Genomic DNA, 17,369 nt, shown 5'->3' on the forward strand with positions numbered 1-17,369 from the left:
GATACCTTAAGGCTTCTCCGGGAAAGGGCATTTTATTCCCAAGGCATGACAATCTCGATATGTGTGCTTGTTCATATGCCAATTGGGCTGGTATTCCTGGAGATAGAAGGTCAACTACCAGGTATTGTACATATGTTGGTGGCAATTTTTAGTGTCATGGAAGAGTAAAAGGCAAACTGTAGTTTGCTTGAACAAGTGCAAAAGCTGAATACAGTGTCATGGCTTAATACTGTTCGTGAATTAGTTTGGTTGAAGAACTTGATGTCTGAGCACGGCTCTATCACTGAAAAACCAATGAAAATGTTTTTGTGATAAGCAAGCTGCCATTCATCTCTTTGAACCCTATATTCCATGAACATACGAAGCATGTAGAGATTGTTTTTGTGTAGGCATATATTAGTCTTAGAATAAAGTTGTCATATCTTTGTATTTGAGGGCATGTCTTTTCCTATACATCCTTTCCTTTTATTGTATATAACTCCTCTTTTGAGAGAGTTGCGATTTTTCTCCAGAAAGGTCTAGTGTGTGTAAATAGGAGTTATTAGCATGTAGGTACTCAAAAGTGGCTTACACCATTCAAATGTTTGGATGCTACTACAATTTTAAGATATCAATGATACATGTTGTTTGGAGATTATTCTACACTTGAATCAGTCAAGTTAATGACATGGGATTAGTGATATTCAGGTTGGCCGTGGGATCTCTTGATTGTGTTCACTGAACACACGATTTAGAATCATTGCCAACCTCACTCCACCCTGCGCGATTCGTTTGGCAACGATCGGAAAACGCGAATTGAAATAATCATCTGCAAATATAGAGCCTGTTAGTTTGAGTCATTTGAAAGCCGTTATTCAAAAAGAAGCACTGAGTTTACTCAGACATTAGTCTTTTAGCTTCTGAGTTCAACTCAATCTAATGAGCAAAGAAAATTCACCAGCCAGACTCTGTCCTTGGAACAGCCAAACAGATTCTGAGCTCTGAATATTGGTTCAGAGTTGATTCTCTTATGCAAATGATTTCTTATGAGGTTGAGATCATACCTGCCAAAGTCTCACCCGATTCAATGCCTTCGTAACCCCATTTGCAGGCTAAGCTAATGCTCTCAGCAGCGTACCTTGTTTATAAACAGCGAGAAAAAAGAATATGAATCTCACTTAGCTGTTTGAAAAGCGAAACTATCAAAAATGCATTTGGTGGTTTATTAGGGCCTATTTGGATGAACCAACCCAAATCCTCATGGGCTTCGTTTTTCTTTATGGATCTGTTGAGTGTTTGGGGCAGCTTGAGAAACGTTACTCTTGGGTTTTCCACCCTGAGTCTCAAGCGAGATTTAACAGAAGAAAAGAAAATGGAAGAAAGAAAGGGAAGCTATAAGTCCCATGAATCTCCAAATTGGGAACACCCAAAATGCCTTTCAGGCTCGTTTTCCACTTAAGGAACTCAAATTGCTCCATGCAACACTTCGCTTTGGAACTCAATAAGTTCTCTGGAAAAGAAAAGAAAAGGTCCAAAGCAATGAAGATGACTTCTTTCAAAAGAGCTGAGATGCCTATTTCCACTGATCTCTCTTTCTTGGAACCTAGTGTGTCCATAGAAAGTGGCGAATTCTATGCATGCCAATGGCCCTCTAGTCCATCTCTTCATTATATACATAAGATGGTGAAGAAAAGTATCTTTGTAATGCGATATGTGTGCATATACATGGATATACACGTAGGTACATAGTCATACATGCATGCATGTGTATATGTATGTATGCATGTGTGGATAGATTCACTCACTTATTTGGGCAAGAGAAGAGGTCATCACAATCTCCCCAAGATGAGATATCATCTGACCATATCCCCTGTCCAATAACAAAGTCAACACCAAAAGGTAGAGATAAAACTAATGTACTTGTGCTTACTGCTTGAAAGAAGAGCCCCTTCTCAGATGCAAGGATAAGAGAGTTACACTAGTGTAGTTGGTTTGAATGTCTTCTTGGAACAGATCCACGTCTTTCCCATAAAGCTCTTTAATAGCTGTTAAGATGATCTCCCTATCCCACACCTATCCATTACAAAGATAATAGTCAATTACAAACAGCTAGAAATCAAGGAGATGTCAAATTTTCTTGAGTTATTATTATTATTATTACTATCATCATCATCATCAGATTGACACATGGTTCACTGTACTACTCACATGGTGAAGGTTGGATTTGTGCCGATACCAGCGCAATTGTATGGTGTTTCCACCTTGATCGCTGGTGAATCCCACATGCAGAGGCTGCACCAAACAAAAAGAGAAGCTTTTTACAGGGCAAGGAAGCTGAAGAAATGGAAAATTGCAATACATGCAAGTCCACACTCATCTCACATGCAGCACCCTGAACCATTCATCAGGTGGGTCCAAGACATGGTCTGAGAATCAGCTTGTTCAGCTCATCAGGAGGACCAAGTGTACAAATCTCTCAGTCCATTGTTTTGATACATGTTCGGCCACTTGATGAGTTGAACCGCGTGATTTTTGGGCAGATCATCTAGGCGGTGATCATTTGTTTTGGTGCATGTGGGCACACCATAGCTTTAGAGGGAATATGATACGGGACAATTAACCATTTGCTCTAAATGCTCAAACTGATAGAGCATGGCAAATCAATCCCTTTATCTCATGACTCAAGCTCCACATCTCATAGGTTAGGACCTCGGCCGAACCCCCCTTGTGGACCCCACATCACATGGGTTTCACTTCACACGAGTCACCCGTCCTGAGTGTGCCCCTACATCCCACAAGCTACCCGAGCCCGGTGTGAAAATGCCCTCGCATTAGAATATTTTAGTTCTTATACCTGATGGACATCTCCCATGAAGTGTGATAAAAATAACAAGGCTTCAGTCATATTATCTGTTAAAGACAATGAAGAGAATTTAAAGAGTTTGAAATGAACTACAAGAAGCTTCTCTATTGTGCACGGAGTTCCTACATGTGGAGCAAATGGTTTGTTTATCCAAGCCATTGATCTGATGGCTCCTACATTATTTCTCCATGGATGGGCCATGCCTGGAATCTCTCTCAAATCCAAAGATTAACCATTGAATGTGAGTTGTTATTACATTTCTTCTTGCATGCCAACAACGGAGAGGTTAGGAGTTTACCAGTTGATGAGATATTCTGGGCGCGGCCCATCCATGATGAGGACATCAGATCAATGGTGTGGATAAACCAACAATGGGCCTCACATGCACAAATTCGGTGCACAACAGGGAGTTATCTGTTCTCTCACAAAATGTGAACTCAGCCTCTGTAATAATAGTTAGAGATGTTTGTGTGCACTGATTCTCAGTGCACAGACATCTCTTGCTGTCTAGATATGAGGTGGGTGATCCAGAACATCTTCAAAATGGGATTATTTTGAGTTGTGTTCTGGATTTCCGCCTATCATATTTAAAAGTGCTGCCCAGCTAATAATGGACCCGGGAGTTTGATGATCAACATCTTTACATCGACGGTCAGATGATCCTTCTCTGTAATGCAAAAGCTGAGATGTGAAATTCCTGACCGCACCAGCGACACACATGTTCTCTTTTCCATGTGGATCATGGCAATCCCCTACATAAACAAAGCATTCAATAATTTACAGAAAATCCAAAGAAACTCAACAAAAGAATTACTTTATTTCTGGTGCTATGTTTGGTTGCACCAAATATTACACAGCCTAATTTACAGAAAAATTCACTGATCTTTTCTTGAATTCTTCTCAATTTTTTTTAATTTATTTTTCCTAAAATTCAATCTTGGTGTGGCTTACTCGAATAATCAAAGGTGCAGGCATTATCCGGCGTATCGATGAAATGAAGCGGACTGGTCCACCTGTATCTGTACCAGTGCCGAATTTGATCGGGCCATGTGCAGAGGGCCGACAAGTCTCCGTTGGCGTAATCGGGCAACAAATTGTGGACAGCATGTGCAGCCTCAGGCTCCAATAGTGCCTACAAGAGAAAATCATTACTAGCTAATCATAATCAACCTTCCTAATGTAGACAATAATACAAGATGGCCCACATAACTACTATGTGGCACTGATACATGTGGAATTAGAGCTGAAAGTCGGGCAGGTTGGGTCGGGTTGGTGCTCAACCCTAGCCCGACCCAAGGTTCCTGTACCTCAACCCTAGCCCAACCTCGGGTTGGAAATTCTCAACCCAAGCCCAACCCAAGCGGGCTTGGTCGGGTTGGTCGGGTGGATATATGCTAGTATTTTCATTAATACATTTGTTTATTATATTTCAATACACACTTATTTTTTGTATATATGATTTTATTAATTATATATGTAGTTATTTATTGTAAAGAATTTCATTTTTTTTTTCTAAACAAACAACCTAAAATATAAGACAACTACCCCTTTAAAAGACGTGTTGTGTGGCGCGCAATCTATATGTACCAATGAAACTCGATGGCATAGAATTTCTCGTGCCTTCAACACTGATGATCCACACTCAATTATAATTTATGAGTAACTTACATATTGATCGGGTTCGGGTTGGGTCGGGCAACCCAAGACCTCAACCCAAGCCCGACCCAAGTTTTATCGGGTTGGTGTTTGTATAGCCCAAGCTTGAGATCAGACTCGATACCTTCCTAATGTAGACAATAATACAAGATGGCCCACATAACTACTATTTGGCACTGATACATGTGGAATGTATGTCAATCTAGACTATCCAAATCATGGGTTCCATTGAGGATGGAATACGGATGAAAATTCTCATAGATCAGATATTTCTAACGGTTCAATTTATAGCAGCCAAGATGGTTGAAAAGAAAACTTTCAACTGATAAAATTCCCAGGCTATGCTTCAATCACACTGGGACCCACAATTTGGACAGTCTAGATTGGTATATGCGTATTACACCTTTCTGGCTCAAAAGTGGCCAGAAATTAGTGATCGTGGCAAGCACTCAGGTGGACCCATATCAGCCGTCCATCAAAAATTGAAGTGGGAATCCAAAAAAATTCCAAATGGAACTCGCGAAGGACCAAGCAACTCGGTCCAGCCTCACCCATATAATCTTCATTAGCCACAATGCTAATTAGACAAATACCCAATAAGTGAAATTACCTGAGCGATCCGGCATGTGATCATGTGGCCCTCCTTGCTCCATGCCCCAGCCCCAGGGGCAAAAATTAAAAAAAGGCCCACCATCAGGAACAAGCTCAACCGTCCACCAATCCTATCCATTGTCTCGAATCCTTTTCCCATTCCTTTAGTGACAATACATGAGAGGTGAGTCCATTGTACATTGTAACATTCTTATATATAGTAATAAATAGAAACCGAAGAGCTTATCCTTGAGTGCAAGCATCATGTTTCCCATGTAGTGTCCCGGAAGTTCATATCTCAGCATATTTGAAGGAAGATTCCTGTTTGGCAAATGGGATGGACAGCTAGTCACCATGCCATCTCAACCATCGATTTTGCCACGTGTAAGGTGGTCTGATGGCCTCCACTGTAGACTAAGCTATGGTTAGGAAAACATATGATTGGTCACTCAGAAAAACGCGCGCTGGATCAGGGCTGTTCACTACATGCACCCCACCATGTGCCCTGGCTCGTCAATCAGGCTGTTCTTCAACGTGCACCCCACCGTGTGCGCTGGTTCGTAAATCAAGCCCATTGAAAACATGATGCGGATTGTTTACACCCATTTTCAGTGCCCTGATATGGGTCAATCGAAGGTCGTCACGTGTTGACACCACAAGACCGCAACCGACACAAAACATACTCTTATCCGAAAGTAGTGTCACAAGACCGCAATTGACACAAAACATACTCATATCCAAAAGTAGTGTCGTTCGAGTTTCCTTTGGCTATACACATTTAGTAAATGCGAAGGCGTGTATATAGTAAATGCGAAGGCACGAGCTGTAGTGTTTGAGAAGATTTCGAAGGTCCAAAGATATCCTGGTGAGGCGGTCTTTTTATATTCCTTCCAAAATGGGAGATCTCTCTAGAGACGTTCGGAGCAACTGTAACCTTTAAGAAGATTCCAAAGGTCCAAAGATCAGACCAACATCCAAGCGAACCCAACTACATATTGGACCCCTAATTAGGAGAAATAGACACATTGACCTAATCAGGCCCTTCTCTCCATACATTAATTGGAATCAAGAAAATGGAAGAATTAGAGCTAAAATCTAATTTAGTGAATCCTCGATTGAAGGTATGAGAGATCTTGATGTGATGGATCTTATCCATTTATTCCTTCCAGCACTCCAAACCATCAAGGCAATCTCATAGGATCTTGTTGATGAGTGACCTCAATTTCTTAGAGGGGCCCCTTCTAGATCAACTCATGAGGTTCTCGGAATCTGATCTAGTGGTTAAGATCTAGAGAGACTTTGGTAATTCCAGGCCTAATCTTTAGTGGACCATAAAGACCTCCGCAGAGGACCAACTATGAGAAGAAGATCCCAAAAACTAGAGTCCAAATCTAATTGGAATCATTTTTATTTTTTTAATCCAAGTCGTAGTTCCGGAGCAATCAAAGGGATTTGCATACTCAGAATAGCGACATGAGCACGAAGGATCCGAAAGTAATAAGAAAACCCTGATGAGAGTTTCATCACCTCAATAATCTACAAAAGAAACAATCGAAGAAAAGCTTGAACGCCTATGCAAATACATCAACTTATATTTTATTTATCTTTCCTTTATTTTTTTCTAGCATAACTTAGCTTGGTTTACATAACTACCGGCTAGTGATTCTCGCTACAGTACCTTGGGAGTGTAAGTAATCTTTTGCAACCATAAGTCATAGAATTGTGATCATCTAAGTTTTGATTTAGTTGATTACACTCGCCTCGATTGCCTGTTCCAATAGGCGCATCAAATATTTATCTTTATCTTTTGTTTATTCATTTAGTTGACTCGTAATTTATTGATTATAATGAATATCATTTCCAAACATTAATGAAATCAACAATATTTTACCTTATTTAATTTATATATGCATATTTGTTTATTTGAGAATTAAAGTGTTAGTAAAAGAACAAGTCCTAAAGTATATAAACTCACGTATATTATCACAAGGTAAATACAACTTATTCAAAAGGATTAGCTTTATTTCCTTTCTTAAATCACTTTATCGGAGCGCAATATTGGCGGCCAAGAGGATTTCGAATCTTTGAACCCAATCTCCAATTTGTTCATCTCTCGGTGAATGAGACATCAACGATTCAATCAACTCTTGAATTAGGCAGATTCTGGCACACCCACACATCCTATCACACACATGTATCAACTCTTGGTCCTCGCTCACATGTGCAGCCTGATCTGATTGACCTGAGTGCAACAAGGATCACTTGTTCAAATGGGCAGTTGAAAAACTGATCAACAACACATATTGTGTATAAAAATACGACCCACTAGCGGTGGACCCCTGATTGTTAGACCACGTAACGTATTCAATACGCAATGGAGCCTGCTTAGTAAACAGAGCATATCTTAGGTCCGTGCCTAGGGCTGTCAATGAGCTGCAGGGTAGGCCAGTGGCGTAGGTAGATGAATCACATAACAAATATCACGCGAAAGTCGTTACTGAAGTAAGGATGTGAAGACAACATGGCATGAATCAAACACCACAAAGCACACTAAATTCCTTATAATTAAGGATGTGAAGACAACCGGGCAGGTCTGTTTGCGCTACGCAAGAATCAATATCAACGGTCAGGACTTGGGATAGGCTTAGAATGGAATAAAATTAGGTGGGAAGATGAGGATGAGATGACCCACCCCATTGACACACCTCAGCGTCACTATGCCGTATGATATTTTAATCCTACCCGTAAATCATAGGAGAGTTCATCTTCCCAGTGTTGACTTAGAATTGCCAACCTGTGTCGCCTGTGGGGCGCACATGGCTGTATAATAAAAAGTGTCCATTCTGATCCAATACCTGATCTACCAAAAAATTAATCCAGATTGTTGACTTTTTGAGCAGAATCAAGAGCATTAAAAAGGAAAAGAAAAAAAAAAAAAATCATTTCATTGGTCAACATTCAGCTAGACATAAATGACAAGAACTATGCATTATGCATAATTATCTCTCCGTATAGAGTAGCATCCGAAGCATGGAAGGCTTGGATCATCTGACAATATCTGAATGTGGGGTCATACATGCTGATACTGGGAAAACGAATTCCTCATTGGAGATGTATGAAATAACTGAAAGGAGAAGTATTATCCATGCGTGTCATGTGCAGTGTCCTGAAAGTCTGGTGTTGTCAGGTGTAACTTACAAGAAATGAGCTTATAAACGGATGAGAGATTATCATTACATCTCCATATAGAGAATAATTAATGGGAGAGAAGCAACTACCTTTACCTTGTCGTGTAAGTCTCTGAGAAAGAGAGAGAGAGAGAGAGGTGGTCCCATCCCACATGTTCCTTGTGACCAATGGTTCATCTCACATGATCCATATGACCAAAGGCTACATTCTCCTCACGCCACCTCTCTCTCTCTCTCTCTCTCTCTCTCTCTCTCTCATTTCATTGTTGTGAGATTGGAGGGGAAATGAAAATTCGGTTGAGGCTGGCAGCCAAGCGGACCCCACTTTGGGCAAGCCTCTTCTCGACAACTGGCAAACGAGAGAGGAAATACTCATCTGCACACAAAAACAATGAAAGGAATTGAGGAATTTTTATCATTATTTCAATATTATTATTATTATTATTATTGATACTCTTTGTGAGTGTAATGGATGATATGGAGACACTTAAAAATTACTTAGAAATTGCATACATGATGTAAAACTATGTAGGAGCATTTTCACATCAGGCTCAAGTGAGGTAGCCTGTGGGATGAGGGGCACACTCGAGGTGGGTGGCCCGTGTGAGACGGGTGGCTCGTGTGAAAGGGAACCCATGTGAGGTTCCATCAAAGTGGTATCAGAGTGTGAAAATGCCCTTGCATTAATCACCCCTGGTGAGGAGTCTCGAATACGAGACCTCTCGCTCTGATACCAATTTGATGCAGGACAATTAACCACTTGCTCTAAAAGTTCGAACTATTAGAACATGGCGAATTAATCCCTTTATCTCATAGCCCAAGCCCCGCATCTCATGGGTTAGGACCTCGGCTGAAACACGAGACCTCCATGGGCCGCTCACTCCAAGTGTGCCCCTACATCACACAGGCGACCCCACTCGAGCCTGGTGTGAAAATGCCCCTGCATTAATCACCTCCGATGAGGAGTCTCAAACACGAGATCTTCCGCTTTGATACCAATTTGATGTAGGACAATTAACCACTTGCTCTAAAAGTTCGACCTGTTAGAGCATGGCGAATTAATCTCTTTATCTCATAGCCCAAGCCCCACATCTCATGGGTTAGAACCTCGGCCGAAACCCCCTCATGGGCCCCAAATCACATGGGCACCGCCTCACACAGGCCGCCCACCCTGAGTGTGTCCCTGCATCCCACAAGCTACCTCATTCGAGTCCGGTGTGAAATGCGCATTAATCACTCCCGGTGAGGAGTTTCGAACACGAGACCTCCTCCGTAGGCCCCGCCCACCTCGAGTGTGCCCCTGCATCCCACAGGTGACCCCACTCGAGCCCGGTGTGAAAATACCATGCATTAAGAGATCTTGTGACAGAATGACCAATTTGGAGTACCTGTCAGAGTGCTTCCTGGTGTCGCATGCCTGTATGCAAACTTGCAAGCCAAGCTAACGCTTTCAGAAGCATACCTGCAAAATTGGGAATGACTTCAATCATCTTCAATTGAGGTTTGCATCGATGTCTAAAAACCCGATGAGTAACTCAGAACCAGTGGAGCTTAATCTAGTCAGGCCCCTCGCACCTAACCCAAACACCAAATATTTTTATAAGATTGGTTGTTTTTTCATGGATTTTTCCAATTAAACATAGAAGTCATAGAAGGATTCCCAGCTTAGAACCTGAGCTGTCAACATGGTTTGCATGCTCATGCATGTTTAAATAGAATTTGTTTACATGGATATGGGCAAGACCCCTGACATGCTTTCCATTTCCTGCCTTCAGCTACAAAACTGGCATTAGTGAATTCATCCGTCAAAGGAATTTCATAGAGCATGGACTTACGGATCCGGACAAACTGTATGATTTGATATGCAGTTTTCCCATGATGGGATGTCAGCAGACCAGCCATCCTATTCACATGAGGACAAACAGAAAACAGGGTTAAGCCATAGATTACAAGTAACTTTAACAAGATATCAATGCAATAGCTTAGTACAAGCTTTTAAACAGCTCTCATTTAGCATATGGTTGAATCATGGAAATCAACAAAAACATTGCAGATGGATTGAAGTGTCTGGATGCATATGCACGTGATTAGGGCAAGAGAAGATAGAAGGGGTAACCAAGTTACGAAAATACACTATTTTTATATCTGAAACAACAAGGACTTACGAATTGTGAGGTTTTGAAGCTAACAGGGAAGTAGAGGATCTGTGCATCTAAACTCTAACGCTAAGGGTACAGTTGGATGCCTGTGAAAATGCAGGTGCATGGATGCTTTTACTCCAAAACTAACATCCAATGAGTCACAGATGGGAATTGAAATGTATTGTGTAATGAATTGGATTGGTAAGGTCAGAAACCATATCCTGCATAATTTGGTTTCAATCTTCCCCAGCACCAGAACTCTTGCATAATTTGGTTTCAATCTTCCCCAGCACCAAAACTCTCTCTCTCTCTCTCTCTCTCTCTCTCTCTCTCTCTCTCTCTCTCTCTCTCTCTGTGTGTGTGTGTGTGTGTTTATTGAAAGATAACTCAGTACAGTGAACGATTATCCATTCCACCAAATACACAAATGCATGTGTTTATTGAAATATAACTCAGTACAGTGAACGATTATCCATTCCACCAAATACACAAATGCCCAACGATTTGGAGTACATCCCCCATAGCAAATAATAAATGGAAGCCACCTTTCGCTGTTCAAAAGAAAAAAAGAAGAAAAGAAAAAAGAGAGAGAGAGCAAAGAAAAGAAAAAGAAAAAACAACAGAAAAGGAAAGGAAAAAGGATCCTCATGAAATGAGCACTCTGTAAGCATTCCAAAATCAACTCTACTTTTCTAGATTTTTTAAAAGCCCACAAAATACTCACAAAGATATCGATGAGTTTTGAACATCAAAAAATAATTTTACTGTAACCAAAATGATGATATTTCTCATTGGTAAAAGAAATGACATATTTCTCATGTGGTTGGTTTTATTTTCTTTTTCGTTTATAATATGCTTTTGGAACCATTTTGAAATTCTGCACATAGGAGAATCATTTTGATCTTCCATAAAATAAAAATAATAATAATGATGATGATAAAGAAAAGCATGCAGATTTTTTCACATTTCTGGCTAGTGACTTTACATATAAGAAGTGATACACATACCAGCATATTCCTCTGGATGGCCCGTGTCATAACATCAATATCATTGTCGTAGAAAATCTTCATGGCAGACTCAATAATCATGGTATCCCATACCTGGAAGGAAAACCAGTAGAAACGATGTCTGTTCATTAGAATGAGGACCAAGCAAGGGATCTTCTAGTAACTGTTAGTATCTTTGGAGCCTGATCATTAGAGGTGTACTGTTCATCCAGCCAGCACTTTCATGGGTCAAGATCTACTCTGAGTTCACAGGGGGGCAGCTCCCCCTTGCTTGGGGGTCTGGGGGTGTGCCCTAGTCCATATGGGCAATTTCGTAATTTCACATGGAGTTTTATGTAAACCCTCGTTCGTTTGGGGTAATATATATTCTGTTGTGCGCTCACACGAGCTGCTTCTTCATTTTTTTTGGCTGAGCATGGTGGATCGGCATGAATCCGTGGACATACTGAAAGGGCGTCATGTAATCTCTGTGTTTTGGTTTGCATAATTATCTACTTTATTTTTATTTTGATATTGCTATGCATGTGGTCAAGAAGGGATCTTTCACCCAACAGTAAAAGGGCAAAGCGAAGAAATAAACCCCATTTCCCCACCCCTTGTGAGAGAGGAAAACAAAAACTCAATCATGGTACAACTATTCTTGCTCTGAGGAACCATTACCATTGGTCTCCTCCAAACAATGGTAATAAATGATTCTGTCTTTGGATCAGGCATGGCATTCTTATTGTGGTATAGGTCGTGAGTGAGAGGCAGTCCCCGTGCAAGATTGCTGAAATCTTGTGGAGATTATCAATATTGCAGAACCAATCTCTTTCCTTGGTTGTTCTCACATTCATGGGAATGCATGCTTACATGCATACAAACTTACCTATCCACGCACGTATGAGTACACACACATTTACATAGAGAGAGAGAGAGAGAGAGAGAGAGAGAGAGAGAGAGAGAGAGATGGAAATGTCAGCACTTACATGGTGTAAATTGGTCTTCCGCCGGTACCAGCGAACAGTAATCGTGTTACCACCTTCATCTCCGAGGAAACCAACATGCAGAGGCTGTCATCACAAAGAAAAAAGTAAAACTAAACTTGGTATTACTTTGTCTTTCTTTTTATATGATTATCTAGTTTGAAACTGGTCAGTAAGGAGCATGCGGCCTGAAAGCCAGAAAGAAGAGACATCCTTTGGCATATCAATGGAAGCATTAGCTAATTCGGGTAATTGACTCGAAAGTTGCATTATATGGGATACTTAAGCATAATGATCTTTACAGATCTCAAGTAATTGAAATGGTAATGACAACTTAATTATGGAACTTGGACATGTTGCATCAGAAACTGCAACCCCAGAAATTACGAACACTGACATGTCCGTACGGTGATATGGTAGCATTGAAAGGGATTCTGGTTTGTAGAATATAAGACTAGAGAAAATTATATAAAAAGAAATACTTCGAAGCAATATGGTCTACAAGTAGAATTGGAGAACAGCAAATGCTAAATCATTGTTCTCATCATATTAACATGTTGATGCATGTCCAACAGACATTTCCAAAACATGTATCCTACACGATGTTTTCTTAGGTGGGTGTCCTAGTTAAATGATTATTGATTAATCAATGCTAAGCTGCAGGTCTGACTTCATTCTTGGAGCTTTGATGCATAAGGAAAAAGAGCAGACCTGATGGATGTCCCCTATGAAATGCGATAGAAACATAAGAGCTTCTGTGAGATTATCTGTATTCAATAAAAAGCATCCTGTTTTATTCAGTCAAGAAATTTGCCAGAAGGCATAAATAAAATTGGACCATTACAGGTGGCAGCAGCAAAAGTAAACAACATCAAGGTAGTAAAGTTCAAAAAAGCCATTACATTGCCAATCATAGGAAGAATCCTGATACGTTGTTAGCTGCATCGAGTAGTTGTAAATCGCTCCAGAAACACACCTGTCTTTTTGTCCCTTAGAGTCATGGCAGTCTCCTGTTCAATGAATAGAGAGATACAACTTTATACATGAAGAAGACCAGCTTTGGCAGTTCAGCAGAGGTAGAATTCAAGAAATAACCAAGGATCAAAATAAATCAGAAGGAGAGGTTGCAAAAGCTACAAAATCGAGATGCATCTTGATTATCAAATTCAATAGATGGGAAAATCGTTTTCATAACTGCAGATTTTCTTTTTCTTTTTCTTTTTTATTGTGCTTGCATATGAGAATAAAGGCAGTTAAACCTAGTGAAAAACTGGTTTGGTACACTCGAGGGACTTGTGCCCAAAACTATGGCACTAGCTCCAATGTGAGACTATTTGCATTGTACTAGGATTGTTGGAACCTCATACTAGAAGAAAATGGACCATAAAAATGCATACTTCTTTGCTTTTGCCAAGGCAATCAAAAGAGATATATTACCAACCAAAGGTTTAAAGGAATAAAGCCGAAAGGCAAAAAAAAAAAAAAGGGCACTGCCCACAGCCTAGGCCAAGCTAACCAAAGCCAAGAAGAAAACTAAGGTGGGATATTCCACATGACCTTAATGGAATTGAGAAGCAGGGAAATGTTAGGGAGAGCACCCCGATCCAACATTCTACTTATAATAATAAGAGGATGTCCTTTAGAACCACTGCCTTATCTTTGGATTTATGATTGAAAATGCTTTGGTTTCACTCCTTCCATATGAGAAAGGTTTTTGGAAATTATTTTGAGAAATGCAATGAAAGATGGAAAAAGAGAGAAAATAAAGCATTGGAAGAAACACTAGCTAATATGCACAGTAGACCATCCATGTCCATTTAAATAAGAACAAAACAACATATCTGGTCTCCATATAATTATAAACTCAGTTAAACTGGTGAGAACTGAAAATCTGGTCAGAGTCTATGCAACCAAAGACATGATGCAATATGCTACGTTGGAGGTTTTCTAGCACACAGGCATCTCTACACGTGCATGGGACATCTGATCCATGACTAAGGAGGGACTAACTACAGGACCTGGGGCAAAAGAGAAGGCTGATCAAGTCATCATGCGGTCTACAATGTAAGTTGAATGTGGACTATTGTCCCATGTGGTGTTATTGCCATAGTAGCCTGCCTGATTCGTTGAGCAGCCTGATTTATTCACCATGTCAATTGCATAGTGGGACACAGCTTATGTAGGGCTCAGAAGCCACCACACAAGCCTAGAAAAGCACAAGCTTTGGGAATCATTCTCACTAGAATCAACACATCAGAATCAGAAGAGATGTAACTTACTGCAGTAGTCATAGTTGCACTTAAAATCTGGTGTATCAACATAATGCAATGGACTAGTCCAGCGCCATCTGTATTGGTGACGAATTTCATCGGGCCAGGAGCAAACTGCAGCAAGATCGCCATTGGCATAATCTGGAAGCAACAATTTAACCGCAGCAGCAGCATCTTCAGTCAAGAGCCCCTGAAACCACCAATATGTTCTACATTACATTCAGCTATATGGGTTCAGATTAATCCATACAATTTTAGTCCATTTCGGTCCAACAACACTTACTCTATAAAGCTCTGTATCAATGAGCCAGTGCTTAAGGTTGATCTGGTGCAAAAATCAGGCTGGTCCATTCATCAGCCAGGCTCCCCCTGTATGAAAACAATGAACAATTGCAAAGTAAAACTTGCCAATGGTCGATGTTTAACATACACGTGTGACCCCCTTAATCAGTGAACTGGACTGATTTTTGCACCAGCTCATCTGCATGGAGAGGCCCAGCTTATTCACGGTTCAGAACCTCTTTTTGGAAATAATGGAAGTCCCTGTTGGTGTCTTCACATGTCCGTATATATGTATGCATGTGTATAGATATGTTCCCAACAGACCAAATGGCAACATATATGTTCCCGGCAGACCAAACGGCAGCATATATTCACATGGGTACATGTGCATGATGTGCACATGAATGTTCATAGAAATCAAATGAATGATTATAGGAAATATGGTGCAATTAACCAAATGCAGAATCGATCTCAAAGAACCTTCAATTGTGTTGATTCACTTCTACTTCAACCTTGAATTGTGCCAAGGGTGTAAGAGTTCTACTAAGTGGGCCACACATGATCATTGGTTTTGATCTGACCATTAGATTATTCAGATTTTGTGATCCGATAGGCCCCACTACACTTGTGATCGATACATATAGGTTTGGAGTGGGACGCTTGAACCATGGTCCCTAGAAGCAGTCATTCAGACAAATATGGAAACTTACGGTGTGAAGACTCCAGAGGCGAAAAGTGTGATTGGTAAGCTTCTCCAGCTCTCTTTTTCTATAAATACATGCTTTGGTCCCCTTACTAACACAGATAGAAAATCCTAGTCGCATTGAGAGGTTTTTATAAGGGTGTAAGGTCTGGAAGATCGAGCATCCTCTCTCGGTGACATCAGTGCATCGGAAATGTCTTCCCACACAAGTAAGCATTTAAGATTTCAAATTGCAATCCCCATTATTGATGCACAGACAATCCGTTTATTCCGCTATTCAGATTACAATGGGTACATCCAAACACACCTAACATCTCTTTGTAGATATACATTGTGAGGATCCAGGCCATTCATCAAGTGGGGCAAGGCCTACTTTAAACTTGCCCTCACCCAAAAATGAGGTCTGGTTTACTCATCAAGCAGACAAGAAACTGCATGTAGAATGGGGACCATTGATCATCTCTTTTCAAGCCAACCATTTTTATTTTTATTTTTCATAAAAGCATGGACCAGTCTGATTTTTGGACCAGGCCATGCTTATAGTGATCCATGCCCAATGATGGCTAAACTTAATTATCACAATCTAATTCAATAGTGCATCCAAACACACCCACAAAGCTCCTAAATTTTGAATAATTAAACCCACACAAACTAAAAAATAAAAATAAACAAAGAAGCGCTTTTTTATTACCTCAGCTATTTTGCAAATGGCATAATGCCCTTCTTTTCCCCAGGCTAGAATTCCAGTAACTGATTGCAGTAGAATGATCGCTCTCCCGATAAAAGACCATCCAAACGCGACCATTTCTAATAATCCTTCACAAAATTGCAGACTCATTTCACAATTTCTTCAAACTTAATTGGAAAAACAGTGTAAAAACACAAACCCATCTCCAAATTTCATTTAGCTTTGAATAAATTGGAGGAAAAAGGAAATCTTTTCTTGTTTTCCCCCATTTTTATCAGGAAAAAAATAAATTTTGAACCGAAAATTTAGAGATTTCAGAATTTAATTAGATTTCTGTTTGAGAATTACCCGGAAAGAATCGAGCTTCGATGATCCGCAGCTGTAGAAAAGTAGTGTAAGATTTCACTTCTCTTCGACTTCTCTGTTCTTTTGCACTGTCAAAGCTTCGATTTCCGCACTCGAGTAACTACCCTCTACTCGAGGATTTGTACGGTGTCCTCGGGTCCTCATTTTGTATTAGTGTCGCCCGTGATTCGTGATCAAGACCGTTGATATGATCGAACCCGAAGTTGATGGTCGGTTTTTGGTATATATATCTTATTGATAATATAATCCTAACACTTCGGTTGGTGTCCTGCAACAGTTCGGTTTTTACTATGTCGCGACGAAGGAACCAGCATGTGTCGCCTCCCACTTTCCTGTAATGTGGTCATCTTGAGATTATTAAATACCTAATTTTTGGTCGCATACAATGAAATGATCTAGAAAAATGGATGGACGGCATGGATGAAACACATACATCATGGTGGGGCCCACAGAGTACCGACCACCAGCCATTGGCTGGTGGCAGGGGGAGCAGCCAATTCGTTTCCATAACCGGGAACGCACATGTTTTTTGGGAAGAGGATTGCGTGCTGAGTAACATAGTACGCTTTAGCGTACTGAGTAAACTCTGTGGGGCCATAGAGGATCTATGTGTCTTATCCATGCCGTCCATCTGTTTTTCCAGATCATGTTATGGCAGGAAGCCAAAATT

At 40.5% G+C, this 17,369-nt stretch overlaps 2 protein-coding genes across 2 annotated transcripts; both read right to left on the reverse strand.

The window, feature by feature from the left end:
* Nucleotides 1-553: 553 nt before the first annotated feature.
* On the reverse strand, nt 554-5,796 carry LOC131232690 (endonuclease 1). Its single transcript, XM_058229137.1, has 9 exons — nt 5,109-5,796; nt 3,794-3,974; nt 3,487-3,594; nt 2,834-2,889; nt 2,188-2,271; nt 1,957-2,052; nt 1,785-1,849; nt 1,044-1,117; nt 554-808 (listed from the first exon to the last, which is right to left on the reverse strand). Exons 1-9 carry the CDS (start codon nt 5,247-5,249, stop codon nt 684-686), a joined length of 930 nt encoding a protein of 309 aa, XP_058085120.1. The 5' UTR covers nt 5,250-5,796; the 3' UTR covers nt 554-683.
* A 2,220-nt stretch (nt 5,797-8,016) lies between these two features.
* LOC131232752 (endonuclease 4-like) lies at nt 8,017-16,834 on the reverse strand. The gene is made up of 10 exons (XM_058229259.1): nt 16,682-16,834; nt 16,337-16,461; nt 14,670-14,850; nt 13,293-13,400; nt 13,102-13,157; nt 12,394-12,477; nt 11,426-11,518; nt 10,113-10,180; nt 9,666-9,739; nt 8,017-8,653 (listed from the first exon to the last, which is right to left on the reverse strand). The coding sequence occupies exons 2-10, from the start codon at nt 16,448-16,450 to the stop codon at nt 8,538-8,540; spliced, it is 894 nt and encodes a 297-aa protein (XP_058085242.1). The 5' UTR covers nt 16,451-16,461; nt 16,682-16,834; the 3' UTR covers nt 8,017-8,537.
* Nucleotides 16,835-17,369: the final 535 nt, after the last annotated feature.

Source organism: Magnolia sinica, chromosome 1 (assembly GCF_029962835.1).
Source record: "Magnolia sinica isolate HGM2019 chromosome 1, MsV1, whole genome shotgun sequence".
Taxonomy (NCBI): Eukaryota; Viridiplantae; Streptophyta; class Magnoliopsida; order Magnoliales; family Magnoliaceae; genus Magnolia; species Magnolia sinica.

Coding starts and splice junctions, on each gene's coding strand:
- LOC131232752 (XM_058229259.1), bottom strand. CDS start 16,450: ATGGTCGCGTTTGGATGGTCTTTTATCGGGAGAGCGATCATTCTACTG. Junction 14,851..16,336: donor CCATTTGCAAAATAGCTGAG/GTAATAAAAAAG, acceptor TGGTGGTTTCAG/GGGCTCTTGACTGAAGATGC. Junction 9,740..10,112: donor CATACAGTTTGTCCGGATCC/GTAAGTCCATGC, acceptor CCAATTTTGCAG/GTATGCTTCTGAAAGCGTTA.
- LOC131232690 (XM_058229137.1), bottom strand. CDS start 5,249: ATGGGAAAAGGATTCGAGACAATGGATAGGATTGGTGGACGGTTGAGC. Junction 3,975..5,108: donor TCACATGCCGGATCGCTCAG/GTAATTTCACTT, acceptor TTTCTCTTGTAG/GCACTATTGGAGCCTGAGGC. Junction 2,053..2,187: donor ACAAATCCAACCTTCACCAT/GTGAGTAGTACA, acceptor TGTAATGGATAG/GTGTGGGATAGGGAGATCAT.